This window comes from Ursus arctos, unplaced genomic scaffold (assembly GCF_023065955.2).
Source record: "Ursus arctos isolate Adak ecotype North America unplaced genomic scaffold, UrsArc2.0 scaffold_1, whole genome shotgun sequence".
Taxonomy (NCBI): domain Eukaryota; kingdom Metazoa; phylum Chordata; class Mammalia; order Carnivora; family Ursidae; genus Ursus; species Ursus arctos.
The window spans coordinates 61,012,918-61,032,281 of record NW_026622763.1 but is presented as its reverse complement, the minus strand read 5'-3'; the positions used below and the strand labels follow the sequence as shown (position 1 = coordinate 61,032,281).

Genomic DNA, 19,364 nt, shown 5'->3' with positions numbered 1-19,364 from the left:
ACCTCAAACCAAGACTTTTTTTTTCTTTTTCTTTTTTTTTTAGGTTTGAGCTTTTTCCTTCACTGCTGTTCTGCGCTAACTGCTTTGAAACTTTCCATGCATTTTTTTCAGTAGAAGAACATCTCTGTACTGTCTCCCATTGCATATTTCAGCTGTGACAATCCCTGCACTTTGCCTATTCATTTTATCACCTGCTCACCAAAAACAATAAATATCTCTAATTTCTGATTACAGATTTGCTATTACTTGGTTTTAGAACAAGGATGCATTTCACTTTTTTATTACTGTTGTTTTATAGGCATGTGGAGATCCCAAGGCAAAACCATCCTACCTTATTGACAAAAACCTGGAATCTGCTGTGAAGTTCATAGTCAGAAAGTTCCCTGCTGTAGAAACTCGCAACAACAATGTAAGTCATAGAAATTTTTATATTACTTGATTTTAGCCATCTGTAGGGAAAGTAATGGTTAGTATAATGGTCGAAGTAGTTCTTATTTGTCTAATTCTTTATATTTTGGTATACCAATTATGTACGTTGATTAAGGGCTTTTAGGAACAATATTCTTATCTCTAAACTGGAAAAAATGACTCTGAACTGTATCACCATTTTATAATAGAAAACATAAAATCTTAGTTTCTTACACACTTCTCTTTCAAGTTGCAACAGAAAGTAAGGTAATAGAAATGTATATATTCCAAATATTTGCATGACTAGTTGGGGAATTTTTCCTTATAGTCATAAACTTTATTTTGAAATTAGTAAATGTCTTCATAGAACTTGTGTGGTTTTTTAGTAATTAGCTGTGTTTATTCTAAGATACATTTTTTTTTAGTATTTTTATAATTGAGAAAAACATTTCTGAAAAATAATATAACAAGGTGATGGTGTAGGATCTTTATTTTTCCATATTACTTTCTTCAGATGGGATAGTTTTTCTTAGTATATAAAATACAGTCGTATTCAGAGTCTTCCTGATGTGTTTACATAATCTTTTGGTAGTTCTTTATAATAATTTCTATAAATAACTAATTTTCAAAAATTAGCTAATTCTATCTCAGTGTGGTCTTTTCATATAAATTTTGTTGACTTGGAATCTTTCTGCATGTCTTCTCTGTTTCAATTTTTTTCTTTTGTAGTCTCATGTTATAATCTTTGCTTTCTTTTTCTTTATGTACAAACTTAGTCTAGAAATTTCGTCTTACATATGGTCTCTGTACTTTTCAGAAACTGTTTAAAAAATATTTTGTCATCTTTTGTTTTCCTTACATTATGTATTGAAGATTCATATTTAACCTGTTGATATCACCTTTACTTAAAAGCATTGTAATGTGAAGGGAAGAACACCAGTCAGAATTAATAAAGTCTGATAAAGTCCTTTTTGAAGAATTAAAGTCTGTGTTTCTTGTGAGTACGGGCTAATAGAGGTCTTTCTTTGTTTCATAGAAGATTGTCTTTTATAATTGGTATATTAAGGTATCACAATTAGTTCCTGATTACAAAATGGGTGATGATTCAAAGTACACCCTTCTTAAGAACACCATTATTTGTGTGGAGAATTTTTTTTAGTTATTGACATTTATTAGCTGACTCATCCAACATAATATACTCACTCTGAATGAGAGATATTCTGTCCTACATTTAGTTTCATTTATACTTCTTTTTCTCCTGGCTCATAAAATCTCTGTGATATGAGCGAAGAGAATCATTTAAGTTTAATTTGTGTGTGTGAGTATGTGTGTGTGTGTGTGTGTGTGTGTGTGTAAAGTTCCATGTGAAAATAAGCATAGTTCCTAAATATGAGGTCTTTTTAAAGAAAATTAGCAAGATCTGATTAAATACATGTTCACTGTTTTTGTAACAGTAACATTTTTTGTTAAAGAGTAAATTCAGAATCTTTTCTAATTTATGGGGCAAACTTTATAATAATGTTGCTGTTTTTTTTTTAATAATTTTACTTCCATTCTCCATTTCTGCAGCACAAAATTGATTTTTTAAAATAACAGTTTTATTAAAGTATAATTCACATACATATAGTTTACCCACTTAAAGTGTATAATTCAGTGGGTTTTTAGTATGTCCACAGAGTTGTGCATCCAGTACCACAATTTTAGAATATTTTCATCACCCCAAAAAGAAACCCCAGACCTATTAACATTCACCCCTGCCAGTCCCCCATCCCTAGACAAACACCTACCTACTTTCTTGCTGTATGCCTATTTTGGAGATTTCATATAAATAGAATCATATAACGTGGTCTTTTGTGACTGGCTTCTTTTCATTTAGCATAATGTTTTTAAGGTTTATCCAAGTTGTAGCATGTATCGGTACTTCATTTCTTTTTATTGTCAAAAAATATTCCATTGTGTGGATATATCATTTTATTTATCCACTCACCGATTGATAGATGTTTGAGTTGATTCTGCTTTTTTTTTTTTTTTTTTTTACTGTTATGAATAATGTTGCGTGAACATATATGTAAAAGTTGTTGTGTGGGGGCGCCTGGGTGGCACAGCGGTTAAGCGTCTGCCTTCGGCTCAGGGCGTGATCCCGGCGTTATGGGATCGAGCCGCACATCAGGCTCCTCTGCTATGAGCCTGCTTCTTCCTCTCCCACTCCCCCTGCTTGTGTTCCCTCTCTTGCTGGTTGTCTCTATCTCTGTCGAATAAATAAATAAAATCTTTAAAGGAAAAAAAAAAAAGAATAGAGTTGTAAAAAAAAAAAAGTTGTGTGAACTTAACGTTTTCATTTCTCTTGGATATGTATACTTAGAGGTAGAATTGCTGGGTCATGAGGTAATTTTTTGTTTAAACTATGAAGTCAGTTGTATAGTACTGTTGAATATTATGCTGCTTGTAGAATTTACTCTGGTTGTTGTGTTTGCAGAGTCTGAGTTTTGTCATATAGCCTTTCCAACTATTCCGTGTAATGCTATTCTGTTGTTTTTTTGCCTACTGAAGTACTATGTACTAGGTATTTATGAAATTTTGTGATCTCAGTGTTGATCTGAGCCTGCTGAAATCCTGGTGAGAAGTTCCTGGCAAATTTGGATTAGGAAATGAGAAATGAGTTCAGTTTTGTTATTTTTTAATTGGAGGTTTAAGGACTGGAAATGGTAATAGCATCTGGGAACGATAGAAACTTGCAGGTTTCTGGTGGTTAGGTATACTGAAGAAATGGTGTTGATATCATAGTTGGGTTTTTTTCCTTCGTATTTGGGTCTTTGGGTCATTGTATAAATATGTGCTACAGAGCATGCTTACTTTATCTCATGGATCAGGGAGAATTACTGGTTAGCACTGTTATTGTTTTGATTCAGATAAGCATGACTTGTCCCCAGTTTCAGAAAAGGCAATCATAAAAATATTGTTTTGGTGAAAATTAAGCACAGATTTATTTTGAAGTTTTCATGATTAGATTCTTACGAAAAGGCTACTTATGTGCTCACAGATAGCTGGTTATGTGGTATTCTAACAAAGGGAGGACACTGCTGACAGATATAGCCAGATTGGTGCCTAACATAGTTTTAACAGTGATAATGTTGGGCTCTGTTGAGTCGATTTTACTGTCTTGCTCGGGCCCCTTTGTAACCTGGTAGAAGCTTTTGTACTCTCCCAATTCTGGATTTAGGGAAAGTCTGGATCAAGGAATGGTTTTATTTTGTTTTGTTTCATTTTTTGTTTTGTTTTGCTTTGTTTTCTGAGTCGTGATTTTGAAGTAGATGCCCCATAGGCTTCAAAGCAGGCTGATTAGGTAAAAGTCAACTGAATAAAGTGATACCGGTTTTATAATTGTAGCAGCATTTACCGAGTATCTAATATGTGCCAGGCTATGTGTTTTAATAATTATTTTTCTTATTTAATTTTAGATTAAGGAAAGCATTTCTGAGCTGAGAGATTGTCTAATTTATCTATAACATGGTATTTTCTAGTATTTTGAAAGTGTGACTGCCACATGGGTGTATAATTTGTTTCCCATAAGTTTTTTATGAGCATACAGAGTGAAATCTGTTATTTTCCTGGATAAAGAAAATAGAAACTTCTTATTTTTTTAACAGGTAAAAATTGTTTGTCTAAGAAATTCTAAGGGGCATTTTAAGGAAATATTCAGGTGTTTGTATGTTAAAACATTTCTTATGGAATATTTTTCCTAAAATAATTTATTTTCCCGCCTTTGTTCCTATGTTGTATTTCCATCTAAAAGCTACTTTGTGTTTCTTAAAATAGTAAAAATACCTGACACAAAGTTATCATTATAAGATTTGTTTACTTACTGTGCATTTTACTGTAAAATTTTGGATTTCATTCCCAAATTAATGGAAAAGTGATATAAATTACTGCCCTATATATGTTGAATCAGGTTTTAATTCTCTAAGAATGAAGGCATTGTTGGTGAGGAGAGGGTCACAAAGTCATACAGGGATTCTGGACTAAGATACAAGCCATTATTGAAATAATTAGAAAATTAAGTTTTCAAACTTAGAAGAATATTTTGTGTTATAGGTGTATTACTTATCTCCTCTCTTAAGGACCATGGTATTACCGGGTACTATGTAATAAACTAAATTTTTTAAGTAGCTTACTGCATCACTTAAGGAAAGACAAAATAAAGCAACTCTAATAATGTTGATTGTGAGACATAGCTTTAGAATCTTTTTTTAAAATTTTTTAAAAAAAGATTTTATTTATTTATTTGAGAGAGAGTGAGAGAGCACAAGCAGGGGGAGCAGCAGAGGGAGAGGGAGAAGCAGGCTCTCTGCTGAACATGGAGCCCAATGCAGGACTCGATCCCAGGACCCTGGGATCATGACCTGAGCCATGCAGGCACTCCTAGAATTTGTTTTTAAACACCATTTTATTTCAACTGCTTGGTATGTAAGAGGCAATAAATAAATGTTTGATGAGTGAATAAAATTTCCTTTATTTAATCATTATTTTAAATTTATGTCAGAATCCAAACTTAGCAGTAATTTTTAAATTTCATTGTTATCAGCTAAAAAATAACTATCCTTTTTATTAGAGCTACACAAATGCATCTCATTAATGATACTACTGAGAGTAAATTGGAATAAGGAGTCCCAGCTTCTTAAAAACATAAATGTGTTTTGGGAGTGGGGCGATGGTATCGAGATTGGGGCTAGGGAAGCCCTGATACATGCACTGTGGTTAAGTTTGGAAGGAAAGGGTAAGGAAACTTACTTGTTTCTAGCTAGTATCTAAAAAGGCATTTGTTGGCTTGTCATGGTTTCCATTATGATGTGGTAGTTAAGAGGATGGACTTTGGAGCCAGTAAATCAGAATTTGAGTTCTGGTCTTTCCACCTAATAGCTGAATGATTTGGGTAAAGTCATTTCACATTTTTTTTTTTAAAGATTTTAATTTATTTATTTGAGAGGCAGTGAGTGAGCAAGCGAGAACACAAACTGGGGAAGGGGCTGAGGGAGAGGGAGCAGCAGACTCCCGGCTGAGCAGGGAGCCCAACACAGGGACTTGATCCTGGAACCCTGGGATCATGACCTGAGTTGAAGGCAGACGCTTAACCATCTGAGCCACCCAGGCGCCCCAAGTCATTTCACATCTTAAAGCCTCTTTGTTCTTATCTCTAAAATGATGACAATACCAATTCTCAAGAAACAGTTTAATATCTCCTGAGTACTTACAGATTTGTGTGACAAATTGCTTTTGAAAAATGGAAGCTGTTACTTACATTACCTCTCTGACTTTTTGGTCTCCTTCATTGGCTTTTCTTCTAGCTGCCCTTTAAATGTGGGTATTTCTAAATGACTTCTCCTCCTCCACCACCCCTGCCTGCAGTATATATATATGAAAACCTTTACTTCATGGCTTCAACTAAGTAATATACTCTCTTCTGTTTTCTGGGTTGTAGATCTGAATTCCAGCTACCTTTTAGACAGGGGCACAAGTTAAATAGTAAACTTTGTATCCAGTATTGAACACATGATTATCCTCCATTTTGTTTCTCTTCTGTGTTTTCTGTTTTGAGCCATCATCTTCCACTTGGTTACCTAAACTAGAATTTTCAGAAACCCCTTTGACTTTTATAAAATGTCAGGTTAGTCATTTAGGCTCATCAGTTTTAATACTTGTCAGTTTTAATAATGTCTTGAATTTGTCCCTTTCAGGTCTACATCTCATCTTCTGTGGGGAGAAATGCTATGATAATCCAAACACTGCTTTTCATGCCTTTTAATCTCTCCTCCTGTTGCCACCCCCCTACTCCCCACACTAGGGGAGACCAAACAGAACAAAACTGATTTCTCTGTGGTAACTCACACCTCTGTTTTCCTGGCCCAACCACTCATCTTTGAATCCTGTTGACTAGGATATAGTAGGCCAACAATAATACTTTGGTTTTAAAAGGAATTATCTTATAATAAAATAATGTAACAGTATTTTTTTTACTTTTTTTAAAAGATTTTATTTATTTGTCAGAGAGACAGAGAGAGTGCACAAGCAGGGAGAGAGGCAGGCAGAGGGAGTAGCAAGCTTCCCACTGAGCAAGGCCTGAAGTGGGACTCAATCCCAGGACCCTGGGATCATGACCTGAGCCAAAGGCAGGTGCTTAATGGACTGAGCCACCGAGCCATCCCATTGTAACAGTATTTTGATGGTATATTTTGTTATTAGTCTATATGTCTCTCTCTATATCTGTATATACCCTATGGAAAATTAAAGAAATATAAAATTGAGGAACAGTGAGAACTAACTTATCTATTCTTTTAAAAAGGTATCATCAGCATTCATTTAATATCTCTTCTACATGTGATAGTCTTTACTTCTAGCTTGAATAAATAGAGTAAATAGAAGAGCGAACCCCTGATTAGCAGATACAAGTAAGCCATGCCTTGATATATTTGAAAAGTATTTGAAATAGGTCAAGTACTGGCAGGGAATGCATTAGCACTAATGACCTACCTAAACTGGTTTAAATTGTCTTTTAATTTTTACCAAAATAATATGAATGCATGGTAATGATTCAAATAGTTCAAAAGAATTTAGGATGAAAAGTGGTTATTTTCTCCTATTCCACTCTTTCCCACCTTGGTCATATTTCTCAGAAGGAACTTCCATAAGGAATATGCTTATTCTTTTTCTTTTATAAATTCATTTACCAATGTTAGACAATGTCATTTATATAAGCTCTATGCTACAAAAGATAAGAATTTAGGTCATTCAATTTCTTGCTCCTTACTTTCTCCCCTCTTCTTGATATTTGATAGTTTTTTTGTTGTTGTTGTTCATATTTTTGGATCATTGGTTACTTCCTTTTTAAGCTTTAAATAATATAGTTCTCTATTTTTATAGCCTCAGCCTCGGTCATTTGTATTTTAATGCTGTCAAAATTATTAGTGCTTTCTTTTGTTTTTGAAATCATAAAGAATTCTGAAATTAAATTGTATGCTGATACTAAAAATTAAAACGTAGTAAAGACCTGAGTGCTTAGTTTTCATTGTTTCACTCCATTGTCACACCGGACTTAGAATAATTTATATTCCATATATTTATTTATGTTTATATATATAATATATGTCGCATTAAAATAAAATGGATTCTTTCTTCCAGAATTATTTCATAGTTAAATTTGTGTCATAGGTACATCATGATTTTCTGGACTTAGTTATATGCCTTGATAAAATTCTTAAATTTCTCTCTCCTAATAATCATATCACCTTTATAAGCTTTCCTTTTTTTGTGGAGCCCATTCTCCTAAAACTTGCAGTTTTTTCTGGACAGTTTGCTTATGTTTGCTGCATGGCTTTCATCCTGGGAAATCTCTTTGTTGTCCCGCTAGGGCTTTCACATAGAGTTTTCATAGTTTGGGAATGCCTTGAAATTGTGTACAGAATTTGTGTGTGAATATATTTTTCAGCTTTCATTGTATTCTTGGGGATGATTCTTAGGATCCCAAAACACATCTGCTTTGAAATCACAATCTTGTGTACTGTGTATTCTAATTATACTAAACTGTAATCATAACCTCTTCAGCTCATTGATGCTGTTTTTCTGCAAATGAGACTGCCAATGGACATTATACTGGGGTTTTATAGCATAGTTCCTAGCATAGCCCCCAAGGAGATACATTCTTGGCATTCGCAATCATCTTTCTATTTTCCTCAAATTTCCTAAAGTTATATCTAGCCTTTAGTGATAGTTTTTCAGCTATCTTTCAAACAGTCCGTTTGGCTGCAATGGTGATTATGATCCCCTAAATAATAACAAAGGATGTTACCAATGCCTAATAACCTATTGATTTTTAATTTTTATTTTCTTGGTCATTTGTTTAAAGGGGGCTTTAGCAACTTTTAGTCTTTGAGTACCTATGGCATGGTATTTTACTGTTTATCATGGCGGGTCTGGTCTTTACCTTTTCTTAGATCGAAAGTTATTTGCCAAGATCCAGAGTAAAAGACAACAAAAGAAACTACAATGGAGTAAATAAGAGATGTTGCAAAAACACTTATTTTTCTTTATTCTTCTTCCTAGCAGTGATCTTGGCTAAAAATGTTCTAAATATGTATATCAATGTTCTTTGGCCAAAAATAAATAGGATAGTATACTATGTTAGTCCTCTTTCTAGTGTTGGGTAGAATGTGGAACACAGGAAAATTCATTTAATTACTTATATATTTTTTAAGATTTTATTTATTTGAGAGAGAGTTTGAGCTCATGAGTGGGGGGAGGGGCAAAGGGCGGGAGAAAGAGACTCTCAAGTGGACTCCACACTGCGTGTGGAGCCCCACGTGGGACTCGATCTCATGACCCTGAGATCATGACCTGAGCCGAAATCAAGAGTCAGATGCTTAACCAACTGAGCCACCAAGGCACCCCTTAATTGCTAATTTTTTAAGGAGTATTTTATTTTGGGAGAGTATGTTTATACTTTTCATGGCACAAGTGGCCATGCTTTCTTTTGCCTCTAGGCCTTTGTTTATTGCTGTTTTTACAATCTGGCAAAATATTTTTCTCCCATATTCTTTCACTAGGCTAACTTCTACTTGTCTTTTGGGTCTATCCTGAGATGTCACCATCTCAGAGAAGCTTTCTTTAACCCTTCCGATTAGGTTATGTGCTGCATGTATAGTTCCCTCCATTTACCACTTATTCATTTTATTAACTTATTCACTTTTATCACTTTATTTGAAAGGTTTGTTGAGTGGTGTCTGTGAGCCAAGTCCTGTTGTGAGAAGGGGTCCAGCAGTGAATAAACAAACCAAAATACTGCCCGCTATAGAGCTTATATTCTGTTGGGTGAAGATAGACAGGAAAGAATATGAATGTAATACAGGGTAGAGATGAGTTCTAAGAAGAACAGAGCAGAGTGATAGTGGGGAGATACGTACTTAAGGTGACTAGGGAATGCCATTCTGAGGAGGATGAAATTTGCAGTCATTGAGATGAAAGCTGATAGTGAGTTGGGCTAGAATGGTAGAGGTGAAAAATGTTCAGATTCTGAATTATTCTGAAGACTGAGCCATGAAATGTTCAGGTTCTGGAAATGTATTTTGAAGATAGAATCTACATAATTTGCTGATGCATTGGTAGGGAGTATATGAGACAATGAGAAATAAGACCCCAAGATTTTGGCTTGAACAGATATCAAGATTTACTTGGGTGAGGACACAAGAGGAACAGGTTTGGGGTAGGGGTATAGAAGGAATAGTACTAGCTCAATATTAAAGTGGAGAAATCTGAGTGGAAATTTTGAGTATCCAATTCTATATATAAGTATTGAACACAGGTAGATAGCGTGAAGCTGAGAAGTTGAGTTCAAAGAATTGATGAAGATATATAAGTATTAAAGGGAGTTATTCTTCCATTGATGCCATTTTTACCTTGTCTCCAGATCTCCCAAGAACAACAAACAAAAAGGCCAGAAAGAAGCCAAAACAGTTTAAGCATAAATGTTATTCCTGTTTACAGGCCTGCAATTTGAGGAAGTTTAGCATGAGCCACCACTCTCTGCCAATATGTAAGAAAAATAATTCTTGGGAGCCTCTCTATTTTAGGATCTCCTTTAACTTCCCCGATCTTCACCATCCTCACTATGCTTAGAAACTCCTACCATTCTTATTGTGGTCTTTCTCAAACTAGAGCGTCTTTGTGTTTTAAACCTCTTTCATGTAATCACTCATATAATCACTAGTTGGTGAGGGTCTTTGTGTTGTATTAAGCATTATAGTTTTTCACCATGCACCTTGTACCTGGAAGTTAATTGTGGTGTAACCAGCTTCCAAAACTGGATAGTTATCTAAAAAAAGGTGAGAGTTACCTGTATATCTACGTACACATCCCTAGCTAGATTATATACTCATTTAGAGGGCTATCATTTTATTCATAGTTTTATCACCAGCTCCCCTCTTGATGCCTGATAATATAATAGGTTGGGATATTTGTTGACTAAATGAATAATATATTATTACAGTAACTCTTCACTTTTCTAGAGGTTACTTTTCATATCACTTGCCTCTTTGAATTAGGCATTTAGAGCTAGGAAGGAAGCAATTCCACTTTTAAGAATCTTCTCAAGGGGGCGCTTGGGTGGCTCCGTTGGTTAAGCTGAACCTTTGGCTCAGGTCATGATCTAGGGTCCTGGAATTGAGCCCCAACCTGGGCCCCCTGATCAGCAGGGGGTCTGCTTCTCTGTCTCCCTCTGCCCCTCCCCACTGCTCATCCTCGCTCTTTCAAATAAATAAATAAAATTTATTTCAAAATAAATAAATAAATATGTGTGTCCACATATAGATAAGTTTATAGCAGCATTATTCATAATAGCCTAGAACTGGAAACAGTTCAGATGCCCAGCAATTGATGAATAAATAAACAAAATGTGGTATATCCATTTAATGGGATACTGTTCAGCAATTAAAGGGAACACACTACTGATACATGTTGTAGTATCAGTGAACTCCAAAAACATTTACGCTAAGTGACAGAAGCCAGATGGAAAAAGCTACATATTGTGTGATTCTATTTTATAGGAAATGTCTAGAAAAAACAAATTTGTTGAGACGGAAAGTAGATCAATAGTTGCTTGGTGCAACTCTTGCACCAAGGTGAGCTTAACTTTAGGCGCAAGGGAGCTTTTTTGGGATAATGGAGATGCTCTAAAGTAATAAGGTTGGTGGTTGCACACCTCTAAATTTACACAAATTATTTAATTGTTCATTTATCATGGATGAATTTAATGGTAGGGAAATTGTACCACAGTAAAGCTATGAAAAACAAATAATTTTGAGCAGCCATAAGTGGTATTTTAGAAAAAATGAAGTTTATTCAGAAATAAACTTTTTGGTTCTCACTATGTCAAGCTTGTTGAGTTTACTTAGGCGAAATTGTAACAAGTCTGTTTTCTAACGCACTGTACATTAAAGGTACTCTCATCAGGAGCAAATGGTAATTGACAGGACGAGAAATAGAAACTTCGGAAAGTATAGCCAGGAAGGACTGTTTAATGTTGGCTTATTACCTTGTATATGTCAGTAGCACCTGAGGCCATCATGACATGAATAGCTCAGTATAATTATTGATTACAGTGATGACATCTAGTCAGTAAGAAAAGCTTGATTTATTTCTGTGTCCCCAGGTTACGAAACAAGGTAATCACATATTAGAAAAATTTATAAAAATTAATTATTAAAATTGAAGTAAAGGAACTAGTTTCATTTAGATTTTTATTTATATTGGAGAATGGTGCCTAATTATTTGAGGTAAATTATATTATTAACACAGTGTGCTATCTTTTGTATAAACCTGTTACGCCTGACCAGCCACACTGTACTAGCACCTGTAATTAATGATTTTTCTAGTACTAATGATAAAATTACAGGATTTTCATTGGTTTGCATTAATTTGACCATCTTGTAACTAGAAATCTTAAACCTTCAGGATTTTTTCTGACGCAGGTTAATGCACTGAGGTGGTAACATAGAGATTGTTTTAATTTACCTAGTGCTACATAACAGACCACCCCAAATCTTACTAAGCTTAAAACAGCAACTTATTTCTTATCATTCTGTGGGTTGATGGGGCAGTTCTTGTGCTTGTCTCACCAGCCTTGCATCACAGCTGCGTTTAGCAGGTGGGTTGGCTGGGGGATGGGCCTACTTGGGCTTAGTAAGATGCTGAGCTTCTTCTTTCCAGGTGATGCGCTGTCTGAGGCATCTTCACCCGTGGTAGTTTAGGGCAGTGTTCCCAAAAGAGCAAAATCAGAAGCTATAAAGCCTCAAGTTAAGAGTGTCATTTCTGTTGCTTTTTGTTGATCAAAGCAACTCACAAGTCCAGCTGAGATTGTAAGCGTGGGAAAGTAGACTACAGCTCTTGATGGGAGGAGCAATAAAGTCTTATTACAAAAGCATGCATATAATCTTTAAGTTTTTTCGCCTTTGTGTTCTTTAAAATGTAGAATTCTGCTTTTCAGAATTAAACAGATGATTAGCAATATAAACTGGAAAAAGTTTGCTTTAATATATAAAATGAAGAGGTTGAATTAGAGGAGTTCTTAGAAGCTTCAGTCTGATGAGGCGACAAATACCAGTATTTTCTGTAAAGACAATAGCTTTAGCTTTGCTTGTTCCTATACTAATTTTATGTCATTGTATGGCAATTTGAATGTTGAAATGTATTGAAGAGGTGTTTTGAACTTTGAAATTTGATTGATCTATATTGGCATTTTACCCTCTTATGGTCTATTACTGTATCTGGAAAGTGAGTATAAAAAGATACTTAGATTGGGAAATAGAAAAAAGTTCTGGAGATAGATGGGAGTGGTGATTGCACTTTTAAGATTTTATTTATTCATTTAGAGAGAGAGAGAGCGCGAGCAAATGTTGGGGGGGTGGACAGGATAGAGTGGGAGGGATTAGGGTTACTTTTCCTAAAATTTATTTACTCTTTGTTCAGAAAAATGCATTTGAAATATTGACTAAAGTAGAATCATTTTGTATAATAAAAGGAGACTCCTACAAAATCCTACGAACCTTTTTAAAAATGAGTACTCTTTGTGTGAATTTGGATTTTCAGGTAATCTTAAGAGATTTGCTTTTATTGGATAGAATATGTCATTCTCTTTTGATGTTTCACATTTCCTTCTTTTATGCTTTCTTATCCTGGAAAGACATAATGAAGTATTTTGTCCAACTTTGGGGATTTGTTCAAGGGATTAAATCACCACTCTGTGTTAGGATACATAAACTCATTTGAGACATGAGTTGATGCCTGATACTGCATTCATTTACAGTCAGCAGTGCAAAATTGACTTTGTGATTTTTATGTTGAGAATCTTGAGGATTGGTAGTTGATTGATTGTCCATCCATGTGCTGGTGTTCTTGGTGCTAGAGATACAGCAGAGAATGATACAAATGTCCTTGCTCTCATGGACTTAAGTTCAAGTTGAGATTTTAGACAACAAACAGTTAACAGAAATAAATATATACTTTGATTTGGAGATAAGTGATAGGAAGAAATAAAAAAAAAGGATAAGAAGTTAGAGAGTAATGAGGAAGAGGAGACTGTTTTAGAGAAGAATGCTTAACAGTGGCTTTTCTGAAGAGAAGTGTGGGAGTGAGCTATGCAAAGAAGTGGCAAAGAGCATCCCAGACTTGAGAAAGAGCAAGTGCAAAGGCTCTGAGGTAGGGCCAAGGTTGGTGAAGTTGATTAACAGCAGGAAGACCAATATGACAACTACTGAGTGAGGCTAGAGTATGAAAGGAGATGAGGTCTTAAAGATAGGCAGGTGTCCTATTTAAATTTTATTCTGAGGACTTTGTATTTTAAGTGTGGTGGGAAACCATTGGGATTTTTTAAAAGCCTTTTATTTTGAAATAATATTAGACTTAAAAAATTTGCAGAAATAGTGCAGAGAGTTCCCATCTACTCTTTACCCAGTATTAATATCTTGCATAATCATGCAAGTAAATCAGTTGCAATCAGTTTTTTGAGGTAGTGTGTTATTTTAAAATTCTCACTCTCCTGCTTCCATGTGGAGAAGACTGAAGAGGTAAGAGAGGAAGTATGGAGTCCAGTTTGGAGGCTAGCGTAGCGATGTAGATGCGAGTTGATGAGGGTGGTAGCTGACAGTTCCCTTAAAAGAGGTTTATCCAAATAGCTTCCTGGGACTCATATTTTTAAAAGCTTGATTTAGAATATCATACTAAGAAACTGCACAAAGCTTTCCCTGAGACCAAACTTCTGTACTTGGTTGTTTTTTAAGAGGAACAAAATACTAGCATAATTTGGACCAAGAAAAATATTGTGCATAAGCAATTTTGTTAATGAAAGAAGGTAGTAATTGAAATAGATGAGTAAAGAACTATAGCCACATTTCTCTGTGTTGAAAATCAGTGAGTTGCTATCTTAGGCATTGGTTCCTTATTGTAAGTTGCCAGTAATTTTTCTCTCAAAGAATGAAAACTAGTAAATAGTACATTTCAGTAACTTTTGTCGATACTTTGTGTGGAAAATGCTTCTTAATTTGACAGAGATTAATTACCAAGATTTTTGGATGCAAAGGTACAATCTCATTTTATGATCTGCATGGCTAATCTTTATCATGTTTATTTTCAGTTTTTACATATTTTACTTGAATGTTAAGAGTAATGATTCATAGTTTGAAATTTTAACGAAAGCATTGTACAGATATTTTGCTGATGTATATAGTTAATCTACGTATCCATTATATGCTTTTAAAGTATTAATGAATAGAATGAATTCTTCTCAGAGTTGTACTTTTCTAATGTTCTGTTCCGTAACATCAAACGATTTATTACTAATTTATGTTCTTAAACTATTTCCTGCTTTTTGTTTGCTATAAAACAATTAGGTGATGAATTAAGAAAACTTTCTTCTGAATGTTGAACCTAAAATTAAGTACTTTTTAGTAGTTTCTGCTCTCCTTCACTTGTAAGAACTAAATGGCAGCATTTTTTGTGGTTGAAGCCTGAAAGTTGTAGACACTTTTGCTCTTTGTTATAATTGAACTCTTTAATGCATAACTTTATGGAATTTATGTTCATTAAATAGGGAACATAATTGAGATGATTGAGTGAGATACTTGTAGAATATTTGGAACAATGTGTGGCAAGGAGTGCATGCTCACTTAATATTAACTCTTATTAGAAGTACTATAAGTAGTATTGGGATTATTTAAAATAGCCTTATTTTTGCTTGTTTTGAAGAAGTGGTCTGTGAGCCTCCTTTGTTGTTTACCTAATATTTAATGGGTAGCTTCTGAGTGTCAGGCACTGTCAGATGTTCTTATGTACATTATTTTGACTCATGATGAAGGTTTTAGGCTCTGAGAGATGAAGTCATTTGGTCGTGGTTGTGCAGTAAGAGGTAGGCTTTCTAACAAAACTACCCAAACCTGTCATTTTAGGCCCTTAGAGGTGAAGTCATTTAGTCATGGTTGTGCAATAAGAGGTAGGCTTTCTAACAAAACTACCCAAACCTGTCTTCTGTCATTGACATATAAAGCCCTTTTATTTTGTCAAAATCACTCATCTGATAGGTGTTTATATTGGATACTTTTTTTATGTGCAGAGCTATATGATATGGGTTGTGGAGACTGAAGAAATGAGTTTCATACACTGTCTTATAATGTTGGAGATAGCTGTGATACAAGGTAGAAAATGATATTATTAGAAATTATACACATTTAGAGGACGGAGATGTTGTTTGCATTCAGGGATGAAGTTTAATCAGGGATGGGATTTTTTTTTTTAAGATTTTATTTATTTATTTGAGAGAGAGAGAGAGAGAGCGAGCGCATGGAGCAAACTCTGCCCTGTGTAGATCCCATTGTGGGACTTGATCCCTTGTGACCTGAGCCTAAATTAAGAGTTGGATGTTTAACAGACTGAGCCACCTAGGTGCCTTGATGGTTTCTTGAAAATAGGTTAACATTTAAACTAAGTGATTTGGGAGTAGTGGGATTTGGACATCTCAGTAGAGGAACCAATAATGAAAACATGAGATATGTATAGAAAATAGTGAATAGTTTGTTTTGGCTACTGTGTGTGAATGAATGTAGGGGAAATTTTAGATTGAAAGGTAAATTAAATTTAGGACCAAATTGTGTAGGGCCTTGAAAACTTGACTGTTTTGAATTCAGACATTCATTAGTTGAGTGAATTTTTTTCAGTCATTGTAGAAGCTAGTTACATGTGGTTTGGGGAAATAAAATTGAATGAGAAATTTAGACCACAATGAGATTTTATTAAAAAGGGAAATTGGTGGGCATTCAGAATGCTAGAGCACTTTATTAGGAGTAAGGAAATGAGATTTCCAATCCTCGCCCTGCCATGAAGTAGTTATGTAACTTTGGAACACTTCTTTTACATTCTGTGTGCATTAGGTTCTCAGTATGTAAAATGAGGTTTGTATAAAAGATCATTAAAGCCATAATGAGATAGTGACTGTGTCTTTTTTTGTCCCAACTAGGATGCTGAAATTGATAGGAGGTACTATTAATAATTAAGCCCAGTAGCAACTGAATTATATTCTTGCTTATCTTAATGAGTCTTTCACCTATTATGTTTCAAAACTCAAATTTAAAGTACTAGAAAGCAAGAAAAAGGACTAAGACATTTAATTATAAATGTTTAATGTTGAACAAGGTAAAGATAGTATAATCTGAGGAAATAGAACCTTTTAAAAGTTATTTATTTTTAATTGAAGTATAGTTGACACACAGTGTTCCATTAGTTTCAGGGTGTATGGCATAGTGATTCCAGAAGTTTATATGGTAATACTATGCTTACCAAAAGGGTAGCCACTACCTGTCACAATATAGTGCTGTTGTTATAACACCATGGCCTATATTCCCTGTGCTATATGCCTTTTATTCCCATGACTCACTCATTCTATCACAGGAAGCATGTGCCTCCCACTCCCCTTCACCCATTTTGACCATCTGCCACACCCTGGAAATAGAATCACTTTTAAATAAGTATCTGCTTGATGTTAGAAATGGTAATGATTAAAAATGTGCATATGAACATGGAATTGTTTTGAAATAGATATATTCTTCAAAATAAAGTCAGTCTCGTAGATAAAGCTAAAAACAGTTACACATCGGAGCACCTGGGTGGCACAGCGGTTGAGCGGTTGAGCGTCTGCCTTCAGCTCAGGGTGTGATCCCGGCGTTGGGGGATCGAGCCCCACATCAGGCTCCTCCGCTATGAACCTGCTTCTTCCTCTCCCACTCCCCCTGCTTGTGTTCCCTCTCTCGCTGGCTGTCTCTATCTCTGTCAAATAAATAAATAAAATCTTTAAAAAAATAGTTACACATCACTGTAAGTGTACACTTCAATATGTCTGGCATTTAGAGGAAGTAATGAGGTACTTCATTTACACATGATATCTAGACAGAATTCTTTAGATGTCTTTGGGGACTGAAGTCTTTAGGGTAGTTTATCCTGCGTTAGCTGGGTCTACCAGACTGCTGTTCTTACTATTCTAAATAGTCTTGTAACAGTTTTTTTTTTTTTTTAATCTTCCCTTGATGTTATACTCACTGCTGTAAATTTTTTGGCTTATCATAATGGTTTGGTACAATTATATGGAGAGGCATCTTTCCCCTGACCTTCCTGTATAAGTAAGAACTGCATGAGAACTTCACAATTGTGTGGATTTGGTAGCAAGTTTGTTATTTCAAGCCACTTTCCCATATTTTCTAGTTTTCTCATATTCTACATAAGTGATTCTCAGACATTTAATGTACATTCAGATCACCTGGATATTTTGTTAGATCTGCCACGAGCCTGATTCGTGGATCTGCCGTGGGCCTGAGAATCTGCTATTCTAATAAGCTCCTAAATGATGTGGAGTTGCTGTTCTGTAGACCACACTCAGTATTAAAAGTTCTGGAAAGTTTATTGGAATTCTGTCAGTCTTATGATATACAGGGCATTAAATATGGCTGTATTCTTTCAGAACCTATATTGATAGTTTTAAAAAGAAAACTTAGGACTTTTGTAAATCTAATAATACAGTTGCTTGAATAATATTTATCTTTTGTATTCACATTTCCCTCTTTCATATTTACCAGTGTCTTAACCCTAGTTTTGCTTCTTTCTCATTTCCTTTTTTGTTGTTGCGGTTTTTTGCTTTTGTTTAATGTATTATCGTGTTTTGTGGATCTGGTCAGGGAACCGTTACTGTATTTTATGTTTGTATCTACATTTTATTTTGCATGCGTAACGTGGCTTTGCCTGGATGTTCTTTTTGGTAAGTTCCAAATTTATAAAGCATATTGTTTTTTTGTAGTGTAAGTTACAGTGTTTTTCATCGTTTTTTTTCCTCTCACTTCTAGTAATGTGATCATGCTCATGAGTTGTTTTTAATTTTTTTGAAGAGTTCATTTGACATTTGCCTAACATTTTCCAACTTTCCTTAATAGTAGTGCAGTTTGATACTAATCTGCTTTGATTGGTTTTATAGCCTCACACTGTCAGTTGCTGATCACTATTAGCAGTTGCTGTCTTAAGTATTTTGGTTTTTTAAAAAGCCTTAATCATCTAGAGATAAACTGTTCTAAGAGCTTGTGCTTCCATAGCAGTCATAAAAGAAGATAGTTTATAGTAAAATTAAATGTCTTTGTTCTGAATGAACAATGCATTCTAATTTTGTTTTTACAGCAACAGCTTGCACAGCTACAGAAAGAAAAATCAGAGATTCTGAAAAATCTGGCATTGTACTACTTCACATTTGTAGATGTTATGGAATTTAAGGTAATATATTTTAATATGTAGAATTTAACATAGAATGATGTTTGTTAATTGTATAAATTGCTTTATCACTTGTAGATAATAAAATTTTAATTCTTCTAGAAATAAGATTTAAAATACATTTTATTTGTGTGTGTTTTCTAAATTTAGTATTGTTTATATAGGTAAAAGATTAAAATAAGCTGTATTTTCAGGACCATGTTTGTGAATTGCTGAATACTATTGATGTTTGCCAAGTCTTCTTTGATATTGTAAGTATTGTTTTCAGAAAAATTTCCCATTCTCTTCTGGTTTTCTAATAGAACTGAGGGGGCTGAATATTTTTCTTCAGAAAAAAATCTTCACGACTAGTGTGTGAAATTTTAGCATTGTCAATTTGGTTTATTTTGTAGCACTTTTTTAAGGTAAGGAGTTACAGTGTATTCTCTATTTTACTTGTTATTTGTGACTGGATATAAGTCTTGCACATATCGGAAAATAGTTGTTAATATTTGTATTTTATTTTAGAAGGCCCAATTAAAAAAAGTTAAGTGAATAATATCTTTTTCTATAAAAGACATACTTGATGGAATCTTTCTTAGGTAAGATAATTTCTACATACAGGAAGTCAAAGTGAAAAA

At 34.4% G+C, this 19,364-nt stretch overlaps 1 protein-coding gene across 1 annotated transcript in view; it reads left to right on the top strand.

Moving 5' to 3' along the window:
- The window catches only part of NCKAP1 (NCK associated protein 1), a 100,023-nt gene that overhangs the window by 15,301 nt on the left and 65,358 nt on the right, over window positions 1–19,364 (top strand). The window contains exons 2-4 of the mRNA XM_026492384.4: window positions 299–409; window positions 18,655–18,747; window positions 18,939–18,995. Of these exons, the coding sequence (XP_026348169.1) occupies window positions 299–409; window positions 18,655–18,747; window positions 18,939–18,995 (261 nt within the window). The remainder of the gene's footprint in view (window positions 1–298; window positions 410–18,654; window positions 18,748–18,938; window positions 18,996–19,364) is intronic.